At 46.0% G+C, this 19,920-nt stretch overlaps 1 protein-coding gene across 1 annotated transcript; it reads right to left on the bottom strand.

Moving 5' to 3' along the window:
• Positions 1 to 4,611: 4,611 nt before the first annotated feature.
• On the bottom strand, positions 4,612 to 19,483 carry DIPK1C (divergent protein kinase domain 1C). The gene is made up of 4 exons (XM_009902715.2): positions 19,135 to 19,483; positions 10,776 to 11,453; positions 6,530 to 6,694; positions 4,612 to 5,831 (listed from the first exon to the last, which is right to left on the bottom strand). Exons 1-4 carry the CDS (start codon positions 19,315 to 19,317, stop codon positions 5,616 to 5,618), a joined length of 1,242 nt encoding a protein of 413 aa, XP_009901017.2. The 5' UTR covers positions 19,318 to 19,483; the 3' UTR covers positions 4,612 to 5,615.
• Positions 19,484 to 19,920: the final 437 nt, after the last annotated feature.

Below are 19,920 nucleotides of genomic sequence, written 5' to 3'. Positions count from 1 at the left end.
AGTTCCTAATCCCATTCTTCACCTGTGGGAAGTGTCTTGTTCAGTCAATGATTCTAATCAAAAGCAAGTAAACCTTTCCTTCTCTTCTCCCTCAGTCCCAGCACTGCTATCTCTAGTGGTGCCTCGGGCAAAGTACCTGAATGCTGTTGGTGGAGGAGGATGAGTTTGTGAATTCACACCAGGGAGCAGTAGTCTCTACAGGAAGAAAGGCAGCTATAGCAATGACTCACTGTTCTGGGTTAGTCACCGTTTAGTCAACTTCAAAACACAGTGGGGACCTATATAAATCTTTAGGGGCAGGGTGTTTTGCTCTGTTTCACATCACCCTAGTGCAGAACTCTTGCTTGAGCAAAGAGTGCAGAACTATTAATTAAGCAAAGGTCTGAATTTGTCTTTCTTAAAGATTATGAAGTGCACCTCCAGCTGGACTCACTTCTTGTAAAATGTGTGAGCAGGCAGTGTATTTAGGTTACTGCAGAGCTGAAGCACGTGCTGCTAACCAAAATGCAAAGAGGGAATAAACAATGACTTAATGCCAATCCTATTTCATCGAGAGCCATAAATATGGGGGTAAAGTCGCTGAGCAAGGCACTAAGGCAGCAAGTGATAGAAATGAATCAAGAGGTAGTGCCACTTTTACAGGGCAAAAAGGATTCAGGAAGAGACTGATGAAGTAAAGAGATGGGGGCTGAGATCAATTGAATGGGAGCAGACTGCTTGGATTAAGTGGCCGTTCCCAATGCAGTCAAGTAGTATTAGTGAACCTGTATAAGAGGAGTAATCTTTTATATGGAGGGGGTGAAGAGTGTGAGGAGCCTCATGTAGTCTGGGATTTTGCAAAACTGCAATGAACTAGATACCAAACAGGGATACCAGAAGGCAGGAGCTTTGGAGATACCTGAAAGCGACAGAAATCAAGTAGAAACCATTCCAGTCCAAGTCAAGATTACAAACACTATGAAGAAACAAAATGGGAAGCAAAGGTGACTTCAAGAACTGTATGTACACCTCTCCTTCTCCAGATCTGACCACTGGGGGCTGGGTGGAAAAGCCTCTGCAAAAGATTTTGAGCTTTCATGAAATTTCTCATCTGAATCAAGATGAAAAGTAAACATCAGAAAGTGATGAGGATTCTACCAGACTTCACTGCATAGACCAGGCAAAACACTGTTTTCCAAATTGTGATTGATTTCAATCTTATCTTCTTATTTTGCAAACCTCCTCAGTTTGAATTAACTAAAAGGGGGAAAATAGCTTGCAGATGTTTCCATGCAGAAACTGTCAAAACTAAGTATGTTAGACATTGACTTTAAAACGTTTTAAATTGAGTGTTTTGGTGTCTTGGGTTTGGGTTTTTGCTTTGTTTTGTTTGTCTGGTTTTGTGTAATTAGACTCTTGCAGTGAACGACATACTTTTTGACAGCTTTTCATTTTCTGTCCATACCCCAGGTCTGTTTCACTGCAGAATTTCCCAGCTATAGCTGCTGGCTGTTGAACTGCAATACAACTGTGCCAACAGCCTGGGTTCAACAGCACACAGGATTCTCATTCAATACCCGCCTGAGCTGGCTGTGTCCTCTGAAGTCTATGCCAGCTGGGTAGCTCTTTATGCTAGGGCTATTTTTGGTGGGCAGTGCTGCCAAGGCAGTATGAAAGGGACTTTGTTGGAAGGTACATGTGAGCCTGCTTCTTCATTGTCAAACACCTGCATAGATATTTCCACCATAAAACATGGGTGTAAGATAATGCTGTTTGCACTTGCCTCCTTAAGGTAATTGACACCAAAACCAGTGTTTCCCCTTTCTTCCCTGGTTTGGCCATTGGTGCCTGTGCTAAAGAGACTGAAGTATTGCATTTGCTTCACTGGCAGTATTTTTCTCTTCCATTTCCCGCATCTGAGTGCCTTTACAAGGTGCACAGACACTGAAGAATTAAACCCTGTGTTCGCAGCCTGTCACATTCTCCTTTCCACTCACAGGGGAAGGTGTACCAAAGCCAGCCAGAACTGGCTGCATCAGTGATATTCAGTCTCATAACCCAGTCAAGAACAAATGACCCATTCGTGTCAGTCTTGAGAGGCTTCTGAGGATTTTTCCCTGTATCTTGACAAGAAGAAGTGAAACCTAATGATCTGGGAAAGTGTGTGGTGTGGGGGAAGCAGGTCCCTGCCAGGTGGAAGTGGTTGCACACAGACTCTGCCAAGGGGTTGAAGAAATCCATCACAGGCAGCTTCCCTGCCTAAATCTTGCCAAGAAGTACCTTCTGAGCAGAGTGACATTCCAGTGGTGTCTTGCTGCCTCCAAATCTCATGTCCCTATGTTTTGTCCACCTGCTTTAATATTGAAATAGCATATCCAACAAAAATTTATCCTGCCTAGAATGCAAACCTGAAAATGGGAAGGGGAGCCCTGTTATGGCAGATTGAAACACTGCTGCAAAGCACTGAGTGTCTGCACGATGCTTGCTTTTCCCTGATGGTACCCTCCAGGCTTGGGAAGGAGAACAGAATTAATGGGACCAGAGAAACAGGAGGGTGATTATGTATAAGATCCAGGGGTCTCCAGCAGTGGTTGGTGTGTATAGTGAGTCACTCCAGACCTAGCCAGGATCAGTGCTTTCAGTAGGGAGATCATGTTGGAACATACAAATCCTGATCACAGCAGCAGGATCAGTAGCATCATTTGTACAGTTGGAGATCTCTGTGACTTCCCTTCCCAGGAATCCTATGGATTTGTACGTAGAAGGTTAATGAGACTTAACTGTTCCCATGTCTAGAAGGCTGGATTTTGCTGTGAGGGAGTGGCAAGAGCACAGACATGTACTGGTAATAATAGAATCACTTGGAGATAAAAGGCTACCTCAAGGCAGGATTAACAACATAACTGCATGTACTTCCTTCTTGAAAGGCACTTACTCTGACCTGTAGTTCAGAACCACAACTTATGAGTAGTGATGTTCTCCCAATGGCCTGTGCCCTATCTCCACTGTTCCTTACTAGCAGAAAGCCTGTAACAAGTGTCTACCTTGAATTTTGCTCTGTACAGCTTAAGCTCATTGCTTTTCCAGAAAGGAAATCTGGACAGGGCAGTTGTCTCCTAGTCCCTATTTATCAACCTCTTTCTGGTTCTGGAATGTTACCATGCTTGTCTTCAGTCTCTTTATCCTCAGACAAAATGCCAGTTTAGCCAATCTTGTATCACAAACCATGTTTTCACAAAGTGGGCTGTATTTTTTTAATTCATTTTTCCTTCACCTCCAGTGCTTTACTGCAACCTGATTCTAGTCTTCTTAATTTTCTCTTCTATCAGGACTTTGTTCTGGAATTAGTGTTTTTCCTATTCCCCTTTGCCTTCCTGCTTTTGCAAAGGATGATCTTAAATCATTGGAACATTGTTCATCTCCCTAGTAAGAAGAGAAGTGCAGACTGAGCACGACTTTACCAGTCAGGAGCTCCTAAGCTGTAGCTCTAGCTTAACAGCAGCTTCTCTTCAGCACCATCCCCAGGCAAGGAAGACAACCTTGCTCTATCTATGAGCATCTTGAGGTCTTGTGTGATTTTTACCATTGCAGTAGTTTACTGCAAGAAAAAACAAACCAAGCCAAAACAACCAACCAACCAACCTCACAACCACCAACAACCAACCAACCAAAACCAACCCAAAACAAACTAAAACAACACAAAAACTAATAACCCCAAACCACAAACAAACAAACACCGCCCCCCCCAAAAAAAAACCCAACCAAAACCAAAAACCCCAAACCAACTAACACTATCCTGAAAAGCTGAGCTAGTTTTGGGTATGTCAACTTATCTGGATATGTCAACATATTTGAGCACAAGCCCTATGAGGAGAGGCTGAGGGAGCTGGGATTGTTTAGCCTGGAGAAGAGGAGGCTCAGGGGTGACCTCATTGCTGTCTACAACTACCTGAAGGGGGGTTGTAGCCAGGCAGAGGTTGGTCTCTTCTCTCAGGCAACCAGCACCAGAATGAGAGGACACAGTCTCAAGCTGCACCAGGGGAGGTTTAGGCTCGAGGTGAGGAGAAAGTTCTTCACAGAGAGAGTCATTCGTCATTGGAATGTGCTGCCCAGGGAGGTGGTGGAGTCACCGTCCCTGGAGGTGTTCAAGAGGGGCTTGGACGTGGCACTTGGTGCCATGGTCTAGTCATGAGGTCTGTGGTGACAGGTTGGACTAGATGATCTTTGAGGTCTCTTCCAACCTTGGTGATACTGTGATACTGTAACATCTCCTAAGCAGAACCAATTCAGAAATGGAAGGTTTCTGTATACTCAGTGCTCACAGGCTTCAGGGCGGTTGAAAGGCTGAGGGATATAATGTCATAAAAGATTAGTTGGTGTTAATGTGTCTCACATTCTTAAACCAGTATTGTCAGTCCCAATATTGAAGAGTCCTTCTGAGATTAGTACTGTCAGAGGATGTTTTCTGGTGTTTTTTTCCCCTGTTTGTGGGGTTTTTTGTATCTCCACACCAAAACCAGCTCATGGGTAACATACCCAGCCCTGGACTTCAACACATGCAGTGTCTTCTGAACACACGTGTGCGATGCTTCAGCCACAGCTACACACATTTGAAAGGTAAAGCTAATTGCTTTAAATTAAGCCAGGATCTTTATTTATGTAACTGATTGCAAGAGAGTGAATTCTTTAAAAAAATAATAAATCCTTTTGTCATTAAAATAGCACCGTGCAAGAAAACCCTGGGTCTGGGCATTGTTCTGTTCAGAGCAAAGGGCGGATTATTGGCATTCCTGGGTAATTCTGCTCTCTGGCAAAGCAGTGCCTCTTATCAAGTGCTCTGATGTATAAGTGTGTGAGGGTTCGTTCACATGGGAAAATTCAGTGACATTATTCATACCTCTCTGCTGCAGAATATGAGTACCCACATGGGAATGCGACAAGGATATAATTATTTCACTCTAGAAAAATCCTAAGCACCTTGCTATAATTTCTCCACAGAAAGTGGGCTATGGCACAGGTAATGCAACACACCAGAGAAAAGGCATCTGGAGACATCAGCAAGGACTGCTTTGAACAAAAGCAACTCTTCAGTCAGGTGACCATACATTTCCCTGTTTAAGATTGTTTTCTCACACAGAGCACCCTGTTCTACTTTAAAAATAACCTCATTCTACAAATTAAAACAAATGCTGTGAATGTGCTTATCTACACCCTCTCACCCGTTGTTTTAATTGCTGATAGTAGTTTTGCTGCACTTACTTGTACTTTTCTTCTGTAAATGCATCCTCACCCTGAGCACTTCACTCAGACAGATGCTATCTGAGCAGTGGCTACAGCTCTTGGTAAGCAAACAATGTGCTGAATGCTGATGGAGGGGGCTAGCGCCAGCTCAGGAAAATAAGCAAGGACAGAATCCAGGTAATGTAAAACAATTTCACACTTGAAAGGATATTAAGAGGACGTGCTGCACCTGCAGCCATGAATTGCATTTGCATAGGAGAAAAACAATCTCTGTGCTCTAAGTGTAATAAAACAGGCAGGAGGGATGGGAGAGAGAAAGAAAATGCAGTCTGCCTTATCCACAGCGTCCCTCAGCAGTGGCTGGGATGTGACCTTTGCAGGTCTGCCTTTCGAGTCTACTCTGCCCTTTGCAGTTCTTGCTGGGTGACTCGAAGCAGGTGGTACAACTCAGACAGAGATTTCAGAGTCCTCTGGTGCCCAGCAGCATCCCCATGTCCAGGCTTGGCACACTCCTGCACAGCCTTCTGCAGCTGCTGCTGCAGTGAGAGGGAAACCGATGGTTCCCTGAGACTTGGGGAAAACCAGCGACGGAATATTTTGTCACAGATCACCTGAGGAAATGGAAAAGAGCAGATTGTGGTCTTTCAGGGGCTGCAACTAATGCCCTGCTGCTTCTCTGCAGCTGTAGCAAAATGTTATCTGAATCCAAAATGACCCCAGCCATTCAAAGAGAAGGGTACAGAAAAGAAGCATCCACAAAGGCTATGCTTTAGCTGAGGAACCTATCCTCAGACTGCTCTTGTACTTCTGCACACCAAGTGGTGAGGGTGAAGGGGTAGGAGAAGCAGCCTACATTTCACCAGCCTCCTCACTGGGTACAAGCTGGGTGACCTCTAAGACACCTCATCCCAGGGCCAGGAACACCATAGGCTCCCCTTTTCATACATCTGCATACTATGTCTGTAGAGTGGAAAACTGCAGCAATAGCCTCCCCCACTGCTTACATGTGGACAGCCCTGACTTGACCATTGGTGAGATAGCAATGCCAGTTCCCTGCCCCTGCTTCTCTCACTCTCTTGTCTGAGGCATTGAGCCAACAGCCACCCAAAACATCAGCAAATAATCACTAATGAATATAAATATCTGTTTGCATGCCCCAGGATGGGATTTCTGAACAAGGCTGGAACTTATGTGACCGTGTTTACAACCGAACTGTCTTCATCTCACAGTCTCCCAGTACATACCATGTATTTTATAGACAATGTGCTTTCAAAAGAAAAGGATGCATAAAGCAGCTGTGTCTACTCACTTGCAAGTTGTTATTGGCTCTCTGTGCTCCACATTTTTTGATTTTCAGATTGCATTTTGAAAAGCAATCAAAAAAATTACAATCTTCATCTCCTGTGCAGTTCTGTTCAAGGATGTCCCTCATTTTGGGTTCAAAAAAGGCCATATCCACATCAATGGCCACCACCTGTGGATCAAAACAACCCATCAGATTTGGCATGTCACAGCCCACGGGACAGGGCTGAGCACGCATTCTTTGCTGCTTGCTTTTGGAAATGCTGTGCTGAGAGCATCTGCCAGTGGGAGCTGGGATCACAATGAAAGGGCTTTTATTTCACTTAACTGAGCTGCACAAGTCTTATAAATATATCACTTTTAAAGAAAAACAACCACTTCTTACAACACCAGGAAAGGGAAATTTTTTTGTGGACAGTCTGAATCCCTGGGATCTACCAGATTGATTTGCCTTAAGCCAAAATGATCCAACCTGCAGACCGACTCTTTTGTTGTTGCAGTTACACAGATGGCATCTCCACCTTTTAATTATATGATGGTGCAAGACCATCCACAGAGTGCAGGGTATCATTTAAAATTCACCATTCAGACTAAACCCCTACATTTGGAATTGTGGAGAAGAGCAGTGGGATGCACAGAAGTGCCTGCACCTGGTACAGCTCCTGCAGACCTGCCATTGCATTCCATGGGTTTGCATCTTTTCAGCTGTAGAAGATATCCCCAACATTGCTGAAAGTTGGGACCAGCTTTGCCCAGTCCTGTTTGCCATGGTTTGACTCATGTATTGCGAATGGCTCTTGTTCTGCCTGTCCTGGAAGGTGGTCCGTGGCAGAGCCCAGCCTGAGTTTGGTGCTGGTAGAAAAAGCAAGGACTGAAGGAATTAATCAATTTTCTCACCCTGACACAAGGTTTGCAAATAGTGAGCATGCAGCACAAAGAGGTCTGCACAGATACTGCTCATCTTAGCTTTGAGACATCTCTGGGAGCAAAGAGATGCGGTCTCAGTTTCTGCCAGTGTCACTCCAGCCATGAATACTTCACTTAGGAAAAATCACAGCAATAAATATGGAAAGAAAGGAAGCTGGTAATTGGACGACAGCTGCTTGACACAAGACAAACTGTGGGTGACCCCAGTGAATGCAGCCTGCACCGTGAATGCAGCAAGCAGTGTACACTCAGAGTCGTGATTAACACCTGACTGTCAGGGTCAGAGATGCTTCCTTGCAGCCAGACACATGTTTTCATGGAGGAAAATGCCTGAGACGGGGGCAAAGTAGAGTTACTTAGGCTGAAATGATACTCTCACTTTTAAGATTCAACCCCCCAAATAACAGGGGAAGCTGAACTGTGTGGCTGGAGCAGCAGCTGGATCAACCCTGGGAAGGAAAGATGTCTGATGTGGTAGGAGGCCAAATAAGCCTTCCACAGGCAAAAGAAAGAACAAGGTCTAATCTTTATTTTATTCCATTTCTTTTTCCCCAGGGAAAATCTTAAAGAGATGAGCATAGCTTAAAAACTGAAGTATTTTTAAGCTTCTCAGAGAGCTTGGTAATGATGATATGGCCTAAGGAATTTCACACGTTTGGACAAGCAATTTCATGTTCATTCTCTTCATTACTTCCTTAAGCTTTCTGCTGTTCCGCTGTTCACTTTGGGGAAGAGACAGCAAAAGCAGAGCAGGGATTCCCCAGTTCTAGGGTTGCTGCATCAGCTCCCAGGTGGGGTCTCTGCCAGCATTGAGCACTTTTGACAATCTGATCAATTACTCTGCTAGGAGAAAAAGATCCACCCTGGTTCCTGAACGTGTGGCTGCCAGAGGGTTTGGTAGTTTCACTGAAGTTTCATCTCTTACAAAAAAGTGTGGGCATCCAGCCAGACCCTCTGAAGATAGATATCTACCTAGAAACAGCTGTATTTTGTTCAGGTTTGTTATGATTGTAATTAATGAAGGTACCTAAGAAAATGCAGTTAGAGCCCAGCCTGGTTCCTGACCTGATTTCAAGTCTTGTTTAATGTGCTGTAATCTTCCTAGTTCTCTCTGGGGTGCTGGTAAAAGCGGAAGCCCTCCTGGAGCACTTTATATTCACTCAGACCTGCTTCGAGCTCTGCACCTTATGCAGCTCCACAGCATCTTAAAATTCCCTTAGGTGATCTACCAGGCAGTAATCTCTCCCCTCTGTGCTGCAGAAAAAGCATGTGAAGGCTGGAGGCTTAGCTCCACCATTTGAAAAAATAATCCTCAAAGTAAAACTATTGCACTTCAGGCACATTTCTCTGGGCATTAGCAGCCTCATTACTGGAATGAAGAGTAGTGGTACTTCTATGGGTGTTCATGATTATCCTATACAGAACACAAGAAACAAACAACTGAAAAAAATTACTTACACATAAGGCAAGGGGTAAAAAAAAAAAGGCTGCCTTGCTGTGTCCCCTTTCCAACTGGTTGGTAAAGCCACCTAAAGTTTCTGCTTCTCACTGTCCTTCCTTCTTCGCTGATCACAAGCTTTCTGCATGTGTCATCTCCATCCCAATCTCTGCAGCTTTCTGACTGAATCTTCTGACTCCCTCCCAGGAGCAAATGGGGCAAAACCAGGCAATACCAACAAGCTGTACATAATGCACAACTGGGAGAAACAGGTGTGAGCAGCAAGTCACTTTTTGTGTGTTTTGTTTGTAAGTAATTCTCCTAGAAAATACTAAATTAAATCACTTTACTGTCAGAAGGTGATTGCTGCCTTTTTGGAACCCAGAAGTCATGGGAGTATCCTGGAAGAGCAAGTCTCATATTTAATAGTCTTTCTCTCTTTCTGTCATAGAATCACAGAATGACAGGTTGGAAGGGACCTCAAGGATCACCCAATCCAACCTTTCTTGGGAAAACCACAGTCTAGCTAAGATGACCTGGCACCCTGGCCAGCTGAACCCTAAAAGTGTCCAGTGTTGGAAACCCCACCACTTTCTTGGGGAGGTTATACCAACAGCTGATTCTTCACTTCGTGAAAAACTTTCCTCTTGTGTTCAATCAGAATCTTCTTAGGAGTAACCTGTACCCACTACCCCACATCTTTGCCTTGTGAAAAGAAAGGAATCACCCTCTTCTTTGTAGCCACCCTTTAAATACTGGAATGTGGTGATAAGGTCTCCCCTGCTCTGATGCATGCCTGGCCACACACACAGTCCTACATAGCTGAAAGCTGGGCAAAGCCTGCCCTGAGGAATCCCTGCTGTACCTCACTTTGCCTCAATACCGGTAGGTTGTTTCAGTTTCCTGCTATAGCTCCTCACCCATTCCTTGTTCAGCTGCTGTCCTGCACCTGAATAAACAATATGAGGCAAGGGAAGGGTGAAGGGGAAGCACTGTAATTGCTCTTAATGGCTATATGTTTAGGCAATGTTTGCCTAGTACTTTGAAGATGGGAGTGCTATATTAACACTTGGCAAGTACTGAAAATAGCATTTAAGACCTTGAAAATGCTTCATGTTCACTCAAACTCCAGAAACTCCACTGATGTCACTGCAAATTGTAAGCCTGGTTCAAACACCTACTTACTCTTTAGTGACCCCATCCCTACACACAATTCCCACTGGAACCCGTGGAATTTCTGCCCACAGAACGTGCAGCAGTGTGGTGCTGGGCTACATCACTACTTAGAAAACTTGTACAGCTAATCAGGTCTGAATTATGGCTGTACAATGAAAAGCCAAGGAGGAACATACCAGGGAGCTTCAGGTCACTGTCTGTGGATCACTTTCAGACCTGACAAGCTGAGCTCTAAAGCATAAATGTTTGTGTTTGGATGTGGGGAGTTCCCCTTGTGTCAGGTCAGAGAATTCAGCCTTAGCTTTCAAATTCAAAGTTTCTCCTTTCAGCATCACTACCAGAAACTGTTGCTGTGACTCAGATTACAACTCCATTTACAGCTTTTGAGATCTCCTTACCTTCTGGAAGTATCCCTTACCACATCCAAGGGACTCTGCCAGTGCTAGTGCCTTTGAGGAGGTGAAAAAAAAAATCAGAACAGAGCAAGCAGTTCTCAAAACAAGCAGCAGGATTTGGTGCTTCTGAAATATGGCTGCACATACCACAAAGAGGAAAAGCAGTAGGGAATCTCCCCTGGCACTTAAAAATATGTTGGTTTTGCAAATTTTGCCCAAAAGCTGTACGAAGAGAGAAATGTCATTTTTACACAGCCACTTTCAGACTAGAATTTGACCTCAAATTGCTGCAACACTACCCCAAAGACCCAACTTACTGTGAGATCACGCCTGATAGCGAAGTTTTCTGGTTTGATGTCACACAGGTGAAGTCGGTGAGAGAAATCATTATCAAAATGCTGCACCATGTCCAGAAAGCTGAGTGCAATGTCAGTGATGGCTCTCACCATGCTTCTATGGCCAGCAAGTGAGGGACCAAACACATTTTCCAAGGGAAAAAGAGTTTTGTGCCAGGCATGTCCAGCTGTGAGATACTCCACAGCATAAAAGTGTCCACAAGAGCCCATAATTCGTAGCACGTGTTTGCTGAAGTCCTGCAGCAAACTGAAGTAGATATATTCTTCCTGCTGGAGCAAGGACCACATGCTGGCCACCTGTGCTTTCCAATGTGGTCCTTTCTTCCTTATCCATAGAGGCCCCATGGTATTGTTGGATAGTTCTAGCCCCAGAACATTTTTGACCTCCAAGGCTACCATCAGCAGAAGCTCTGTTTCAGGAATATCCTCTGTTTCCACCTCCTCTAGGATACTTAGATGCTGGTAGCTGGAGAAGATTTCCTTTTTGGATTTCAGGATGATGGGCTGGCCTCTCCAGTCAGCCTGGATGACCTTCTTACCTCTGTCATAGTAAAGGCAGTGTTTGTACACCAGCTTCTGTGCCACACACAGGTCTTCACAGAGGTCACCAGTCAGGGCTCCACTGCTGTAGTCAAGACACTGCCGAGAAAGAGAATACTCATAGCAAGACCATACACCCATGGACCACTTAGTAGGCAGACAAACAGTCAGCAACAGTCCTAAGCTTGAGAGGCTTGCATCAGTTGCAGTACCACAAGCACACACCTTCTACAACCATTGTGTGATTCATTGGTTTCTCAGGAGGCTCTACAGAGTTCTTACTAAGGGAAGTCATAGACTGGCTTCAGTTGGAAGGAACTATAAAGATCATCTAGTCCCAACCCTGCTGCTGTGGGCAGGGATACCTCCTAAGAGACCAGGTTGCTCAAGGCCTCATCCAGCTTGGTGTTAGACACTTAGAGGGATGGGGCATTCACAACTTCATTGGGCAACCTATTCCAACCAACCTCATAGTAGAGACCTTCTTCTTAATGTCTAATCTTGCTTAAAAACAGGAATTCCTGGGATGGCAAAGGACAGGCTATTTTAAGGCAAAGAGATGGACTAGATGAACTGTTACTCTGAAGTTTTTGCCACATATTAATTCAGTAAGACAGGCTTTGAACATATTTGGCTGCACTATGTGACATTCTGGGCTGCAACAGTTTAAGGCACAGGAGCTAACTTGGACTGTAATGCAGGACTTTGGAAGGTTCAGCACAGCATCACTGAGACACCCCCACTTCAATTACAGGAAAATCCATAGGTTGATGGATTGCTGGCACCTCCTGCAGCTCTGCATGTTTCAGCCTTGCACTTGCCATGCCATGAATGCAGCTATAAGGACCTCCTCCTGCACTACCAGGAAACACAAAGGTTGTACTCAATGCCTCCTGGACCAAGAACATTCAGAATTTTTAAAGATGTAAATCTTGTAGGACAAAATTAATTTCCCAGATTTTATCTGTAAGGCTTCAGTATGAATTTCTTCAATAATTTTGGCTTTAACTGGGGAAAAAAATCAGCCTGTGAAAATGTGAGAACTGCTGCTTGATAGTTAGGTGGTCACTGCAAATTTGTACAAGAACTACAAGGATTCCCTCACTACTCCTTCCTTCAACCCACAATCATTTCCCCACCATCACGTCCAAAAGTGTAGGCAGTTGATATATTCCTATGGGCATTGGGAAGCACAGCTGCAGGGACTGCTGTGGGTGAATCAGAGTAGAAGGGATGCTCGAAGGTCCCTGGTGAAAGGGGAATAGACTGTGGTGGTGTAGAAAGCCAAACATCTGGGAGGTGGCTTGACACTGTCAGCTTTCTTTATTACTTTCTGGCATTTGAACTTTCATTTAAAGAAGTTGGCAGCTCCTTCTGCATGTGGAGTACTTTCAAGGGCTGCCTGAGCCCCACCCCATGTGTGACTTGCTGTTACATGCACAAGAAACACGATCAGAAAATTCAAGTGATGTATTTTCTTTGGACAACCTCTGAGGTGGGCACCAGAAGAATATGTTCTGACCCAGGCAACGTTCAGATTCCAGCCTCAAACAACCCACAGGGGAACGGGTGCAGAATTAAGGGCTGGTGATAAACTGACTAAAACAGCTCAGTGAGGGTAGTTCAGACAGGCATAACATTTATTTCTGCACTGGTGTTCTCACAGCCCAGATGAGAACATTCAATGCCAGCAAGGAAAGCCTGAATCCAGGGTGATGTACATGTGTAAAACACACCCACATCCACATCAGGATGGGCAAGCAGACTCAGTGGGCTGTCCACAGACTTTAGAGCACGCAGATCAACGTTCTTCCCTTTGAAAATCTAGTCCTATGACTATAACATAGATTTATTTTCCCTTTTATAATAGGAAACGTAATTTTCTTAACCAAAGTGCTTTAGCAGTACCTAACATCTGGAACTCTGAGCAATTTTAGAATGAAGATTACAAACAGAAGGAATTTTGGTGGGGTTTTTTGCTTTGAAGCTTAAGTATACTCAAATTTAAAATCTCTGCTCTCCTGTTGAGAAAACAACCACCTACCTCTTCTTCTGCTACAAGAGAATATATAACTTAGTCCTGTAATTGGGTCCATATGGGTGAACATTTGCTCCTGTGGACAATTTTACTGTAGACCAACAAGTTCACTCTTAGCTCATATGCGTGAACCTCTTGCATCTAGAAGAGCACATGTCCAGCAGGCCTGCAGCCAAACATGTCAACATGCAGCTTATTTTCCTGTGTTGCCATCATGTCATTCTTAATGACATTAATGAGAGAAACTCTTTGTGGAAAAAAACAGTCTCAGTTGTATTTCCCAGCCATAGGAGATGAGTCATTCTTGAACCTAGCTGCTGCTTAGGGCTTCTCCACTGTTCCAGCTGAACCCATAAATCTTTCATAGACTCATAGAATGGTTTAGGCTGGAAGAGACCTCCAGGATCATCTAGTTCCAAGACCACTGCAATGGGCAGGGACACCTTCCACTAGACCAGAGATTGCTCAAGGCCTCATCCCACCTGGCTTTGAACACCTCCAGGGAAGGGGCATCCATGACCTTCCTGGGCAACCTGTTCCAGTGTCTTACCATCCTTACTGTAAAGAATTTCTTTCTAATCTTCAGTCTAAGTCTACCCTCCTGAAGCTTCAATGCACTCCCCCTCATCCTATCACTACAAATCATTGTAAAAAGTCCCTTCCCAGCTTTCTTGTAGGCCCCCTTCAGGTACTGGAAGGATGCTCTAAGATTTCCCCAGAGCCTTTTTCGCAGGCTGAACAGCTCTGACTCTCGCAGCATGTCCCCATAGGGGAGGCTCTCCTGCCTTCTGATCACTTTCATGGCCTCCACTGGATCTGTCACAGCAGTTTGATGTTCTTCTTATGCTGGGGGCACCAGAGCTGGATGAAGTGCTCCTGGTGGGGACTCGTGATAGCAGAGTGGAGTGGGAGAATCACCTCCCCCATCCTACTGGTCACACTTGTTTTCATACATTCCAGGACATGGTTGGCCTTCAGGACTGCAAGTGGACATTGCTGGCTCATGTGGAGTTTTTCATCAACTGACACCCCCAAGCCCATTTCTTCGAGACTGCTCACAAGCCTATATTTGGGCTTGGGATTGCCCTGACCCAGGTGTAAGGCCTCACACTTGGCCTTGTTGAAGGTCATGAGGTTGGCTTAAGCCCACCTCTCAAGCCTGTCCAGGTCCCTCTGGATGGCATCCCTTCTATGCAACATGTCAACTGGACCACACAACTTGATGTCATCTGCAAACTTGCTGAGGGTGCAGTCAGTCCCACTGTCCATATCACTGAGAAAGATGTTAAACAGCACTGGTCCTGGTACCAACCCCTGAGGGATGCCATTTGTCACTGGCCTCCATTTTTTTGTCCCTCAGGTACCTGAAGAAATTGTTCTTATTCTTCTTTATGTCTCTAGCCAAGTTTCATTCTAGCTGCACTTTTGATTTCCTAACCTGATCCCTGGCTGCTCAGACAACTTCTTTGTAGTCTTCCCACAATGGCCTGTTCTTGCTCCCATTCCTTACAGACTTCCCCCCCCCCCCCCCCCCCCCCAAGTAAGTCTAGGAACACCTGGTTGATCCAGGCTGGCCTCCTGGCACTCTTGCCTGCCTTCTTCCTTCTTGAGATGCACTGCTCCTGGGCTTGGAGGAGATGGTCCTTGAATACTGACCAGCTTTCTTTGGCCCCTCTTCCCTTCAGGGCTTTGTTCCATGACACTCTGCCAAGCAGATCCCTGAAGAGAATGAAGCCTGCTCTCTTGAAATCCAGAGTAGTGAGCTTGCTTCACCACCTCTTTGATGCCTTGAGGATCTTAAATTCTATCATTCTGTAGTCACTGCAGCCAAGGCTGCCCTAAAGTTTCACATTGCTCAACAGTCCCTGCTTGATGGTGAGAATAAGGTCCAGCATAGCACCTTTTCTTGTGGGTTGCATAGCACCTTTTCTTGTGGGTTGCTTTAGCACTTGGAGGAGGAAATTGTCATCAGTGCAGTACAGGAACCTCTTAGATTGCTGGTGTCCTGCTGTGTTCTCCTTCCAACAGGTATCTCGGTGTTTGAAATCTCCCATGAGGACCAGGGCTTAGGTGGCCTGTTAACAGACCCCCACTATGATGTCACTTTCCCTTGCCTTCCCTTTAATCCTCACCTATAAGTTCTCTGTCACCTCTTCCTCTATTCCCAGGTAGAGCTCCAAGGACTCCAGGTGGTCCTTGATGTAGAGGGCAACACCCCCTCCCTTCTCCTCTGCCCGTCTTTCCTGAAAAGCTTATACCCATCTAATCCCACACTGCAGCCATGGGAGCCATCCCACCACAAGTTAGTAATGCCAATGACACCATAGCCCTGCAGGCTATCTGTAGCTCTTCTTTCTTGTTCCCCTTGCCCTTAGCGTAGAAGGATTTAAGTTTGGGCTCTGCTGAAGCTGATTGGTTGACTGCGGTTCCCTTATCCTGCTCTTCAGATGCTCTCTTTACAGGCTGAATTCCAACTCCACGCCCAGGGTGCTTATTAAAGTGGGATGGATTGAGGATCCCTTCTCTCTTATTAACCCAGTATCTGACAAACTGTCTCTGAATCAGATTCTTCTTACACTGAACTGTTTTGTAAACTAGAATCTATAAAGGAGGAGATGACCAAGAGGTCCCTGGTTTCACAGTGATGAAATACAGATCAGCCTCCCAGAAACAGCATTTTCTGCTGGTCACCCAAGTAAGCAAGAATTTCAAAAAGGCTTCCTCAAAAGCTATTGAGAAGTTTGAACAATTTTCAAGGTGTCTCTTTTTGCTCACAGAATTTAGTGAGCTGTGAGTCCCTCAATAGCTTTAAAAAATCCCTGATTTCCTGTTCATTATACTCTAGAAGGTCAGCAAAGACTGACAGCACCTTCATGTCCTCATTACCCACCCCATTGTTCAAACTTCTAGTGTTTTATATTTGTCATGAGCATACTACACTAACTAAGCTTAGCTCCCCAGTCCCCCCACTATATCAGTTTTTTTTCAGTACCCACATGGGTTTTGTGTTTTCATTCCCTCCCTGTTTCTTCTCTTGATTTCCCCTTCTTCCAACCTTAGAAGGACAGATGTCAGAACTGAACACTGTTGTCCAGTGCTGCAAAGACTGTCAACAGCCCTACCCTAATTCTCCTTTATGGAGACACTCAAAGATTAGATCAACCTTCTAGGCGAACTCCACACTAGCAGTTCATGCTGAAGCAATTATTTAACCCCTACATCCTTTCCAAAGTCACTGAGGTTTACAAGACAGTCTTCCATCCTATTGGCTTAGCTTGTACTCTTGTGCTCCCCAGCGTTCTAGCTTCAATTTTACTGTACTGAAACACATTTGGGTGGATTAAAAACACTTAACCAGGTGATCCACATTAATCTGTCATGAAAAGATGGTCTGCTTATTATTTACCAACCCAGGAATCTTTGTGCTGACTGCAAACTTTACAAGATTTAATGTCATCATGATGGCTGCTGGTAAAAAGAAGAATCAGTTTCCCCCCCCAAAAGTCTTCCAGAAATGGCCCTCCACGCTTCTGTCATGTCTTAATGACTGCATTTTGAGATCTGCTGATGTGAGAGTTTTAAATCTACCTAATGAGCACCCTTTGAATGGCACTAGGTGCCAGATTCTTAAAAGTAAAATATGAAAGTGATACAAAGCCAAAAGCCTCATAGAAAAGCAGCTGTACTGCACAAAATGCAAACATGGTTTGGACTCGCTCATCTCTTTCTGTTCAAAATTGGCTACATCATTTTTAATATCCTTAGTATGCTGATCAAGAGAAGTTAAAAAAGGCTGAATTTAAATTCACATCAAAGTTCAAACGAATGCAAACCCCACTAAGGATTTATATAATTTTAAATAAGTTACTGTACCAGCATCAGTTTTGTGCAGATCAGGCCCAAGACAGAGTCCTGACTTCTTACCAAGTACTTCTATGTAAATTCAATCCCGAGCAAAGTTTTGGCACACATCAGAATTAATCAGTGTCTCCAGGGAAAGCAGAAATTGATTGCTACAATTCAGTGTGTTCAGTGTAAATGAAGACGAGACTGGTGTTAGGAAAGAGTAAGTGGTTTTTCTGAGAGTTAAACTTGACCTCTGCAAAATGGCCACTGATGCCCCAGCCTTCCCAGTGCAGCACACACTTGCACAGATGTACCTTTTGCTCAGAAGGAGGAAATTAACCTTCAGAAATACCACTTGCAAGGGTATGCCACCATGCAATTGTCATGCACTTGCTTCAAATAGCTCATCTTCTCTCCTGCTGAAAATATGGCAGATGACTAGTAAAACAACTTTTCTTAGAAGTCAAACTTTGCTTAATACAAGGCATGAGATTCCAGATATCCAACTGTTTGTTTCACAGCCCAGTTGCACTTTCTATAACTGTGAAAGTCATGCCACGCTTGGAAGAAGTGTAAAGACTTGTTTCAGGGCTGATGAAGATGAGCTCTTTTTCTAATTGTACCACTACAAGGATGACCTCTTTCCAACATGATCTGAGAAAACTGTCACTTACAAGCCTTAACCATGCTATTGAAGACTCACCTTCGGAAGCGGAAACAGATTAGCACAGCAATCTCAGCTACCCTTCCCCTGGAAGGAAGGCCTGAAACTGACCCATCACACCTTGACAGAGACAATCCAGGCTTGTGCCTGAAATGTGATTCCTGCCCGGCCTCTGGAAGTGGTGCCTAACTCTGTCCAAACTGAAGAACAGCAACAATTCTCTCTGTCCATTGGTTTATTGGCAAGCGTGATGGCAAGAGCCAGGTCCTCCCTGAGCTTGCAGCTCCTTGCACCTCCGTACCTCTGTGCTTTTCCCAGCCATGTAAGGCGGGGGCAGGATTCATTCCTTCAGCTGCAATCCCCAGCTCAGCTGTGCTTCAGGTTAACTGCTGGGGTAAAGAAATTGTATCTCACTGCCATTAAAAACACAGTGTCAGCACCGCTGCTTATAGTTTCTCTTCCTTCATTATAAAGAATTCAGGGAATACCTACGATGGGGTTTTGCTTGCTGCAGTCATAGATTATTTCATTTCCATTAGGATTCTTTCCTTCCCACCTAACCACTGGCACTACAAATACCTTAACTCAAAACATTAACCCGTGCTGTTTCTCTTCTTGAAGTGTTTCCTACACAGTTCTAAATCTATGGGGGTGGTTTTGGTTTGTTTGGTTATTTTTTAAGGGAGATTTTGATGATTATTCTCAAGTCCTTTCTTGATTTTTCAGTAACTACACCTTAACCAACCCCTGCCAACCCCCGCCAGACATAAAGGAAGCATTACAAGCCGTGAGGCATTTCTGAGGGAAGACTTTTGCACAAACACCTTTTAGGCTAGATAAAACAAAAACCTGGAGGGAGGTTGTTCGTTTTCCCACCCTTCCCCCCCAACTCCCACCCCAACTCCCACCCCGCTCCCCTCGCTTCGGAGCGTACGGGATGCCGAGCTGCCCTTTCCAAAGCTCTGGGGAAGCGCTCCTGCACCCCGTGCCCGGAGCCGGCCCGCTACCTGCACCTGCCCTCGCCCCGAGAAAGGAGGCAGGGAGGGAAGCAGCCTCCTGCCCGCCGAGGCAGCGCCAATGATGCGGCAGCTCCGGCGGGACGGAGCCGGGCAGGAGTGTCCCGGCGGAAGCTCGGCTGGGCGCTCGGTTCCTCGTAGCCCTGACGGACTGCCAGTGCCATATCCTGCCGGGCAGCCCCCGGGGAATGCCCCGAATCCCGCTGGGGCACGTACCAGCTTAGCCAGGATCTGGTGGCTTTTCTCGTCCGTGCAGCGTTCGGAGAAGACGCTCCTGTGGAGGAAGAACAGTAAGGCGCTCACCACCATCCAGCAGGCAGCCCAAAGGAGGAGGAGCACCAGGGTGCATCGCCGCCAGATTTTGAGCCGCAGCCGCTTTAAGCCGGGGATGCCCCTCATCGTCGCGCCCGGGATAGGCTCATAGGCGGCCGCTTCAGCTGCTGCGTCCCCGAGCGAAGGGCAGCGGCAGCGGCCGGGGGTGCCACGCTCCCCACCTCGTACGCTTGTCCCGCTCCCCGCCGGCGCCCATCGCCAAATGCCCTCCGCTCCGCCACCTCCCCACGGCTCCGCCGTCGGGCACCGGCCCCGCTCCCGCCCCCCCCCCGCCTCCCCACGGCTCCGCCGTCGGGCACCGGCCCCGCTCCCGCCCCCCCGCCGCTCCCCCCTCCCTCCTCCCTGGGCCGGTGCTGCCCTTATGAATACTGGAGCGCCCCTTTTGAATTTGAGCCACGTAGCTCCGCCGGCTTTTGTCTCCTCTCCCCCGTGCCAAGCGGCCCCTGCGGCCACCTCTGCCCGGGCTCCCCCCCTCCTCCCGCTCCTTCGCCCTTTGAGTTGCTCACCCGAGAATAAAAGGGGTTTTGACTGGTGATGGAAGCTGCTGTGGGAAACCTTTCACACCCCGGCGGCTGCCCGACACTCGGAAAGGGGCAGCATGGAGACGGAAGGTTCATTCTGGCGAGAGCTTCACCTTCCATCAAATGCGGGGGGGAAAAAAACCAACCT

Source organism: Dryobates pubescens, chromosome 9, assembly GCF_014839835.1.
Source record: "Dryobates pubescens isolate bDryPub1 chromosome 9, bDryPub1.pri, whole genome shotgun sequence".
NCBI lineage: Eukaryota > Metazoa > Chordata > Aves > Piciformes > Picidae > Dryobates > Dryobates pubescens.
The sequence above is the reverse complement of the archived record's forward strand: the minus strand, read 5'-3'. Positions and strand labels throughout refer to the sequence as shown.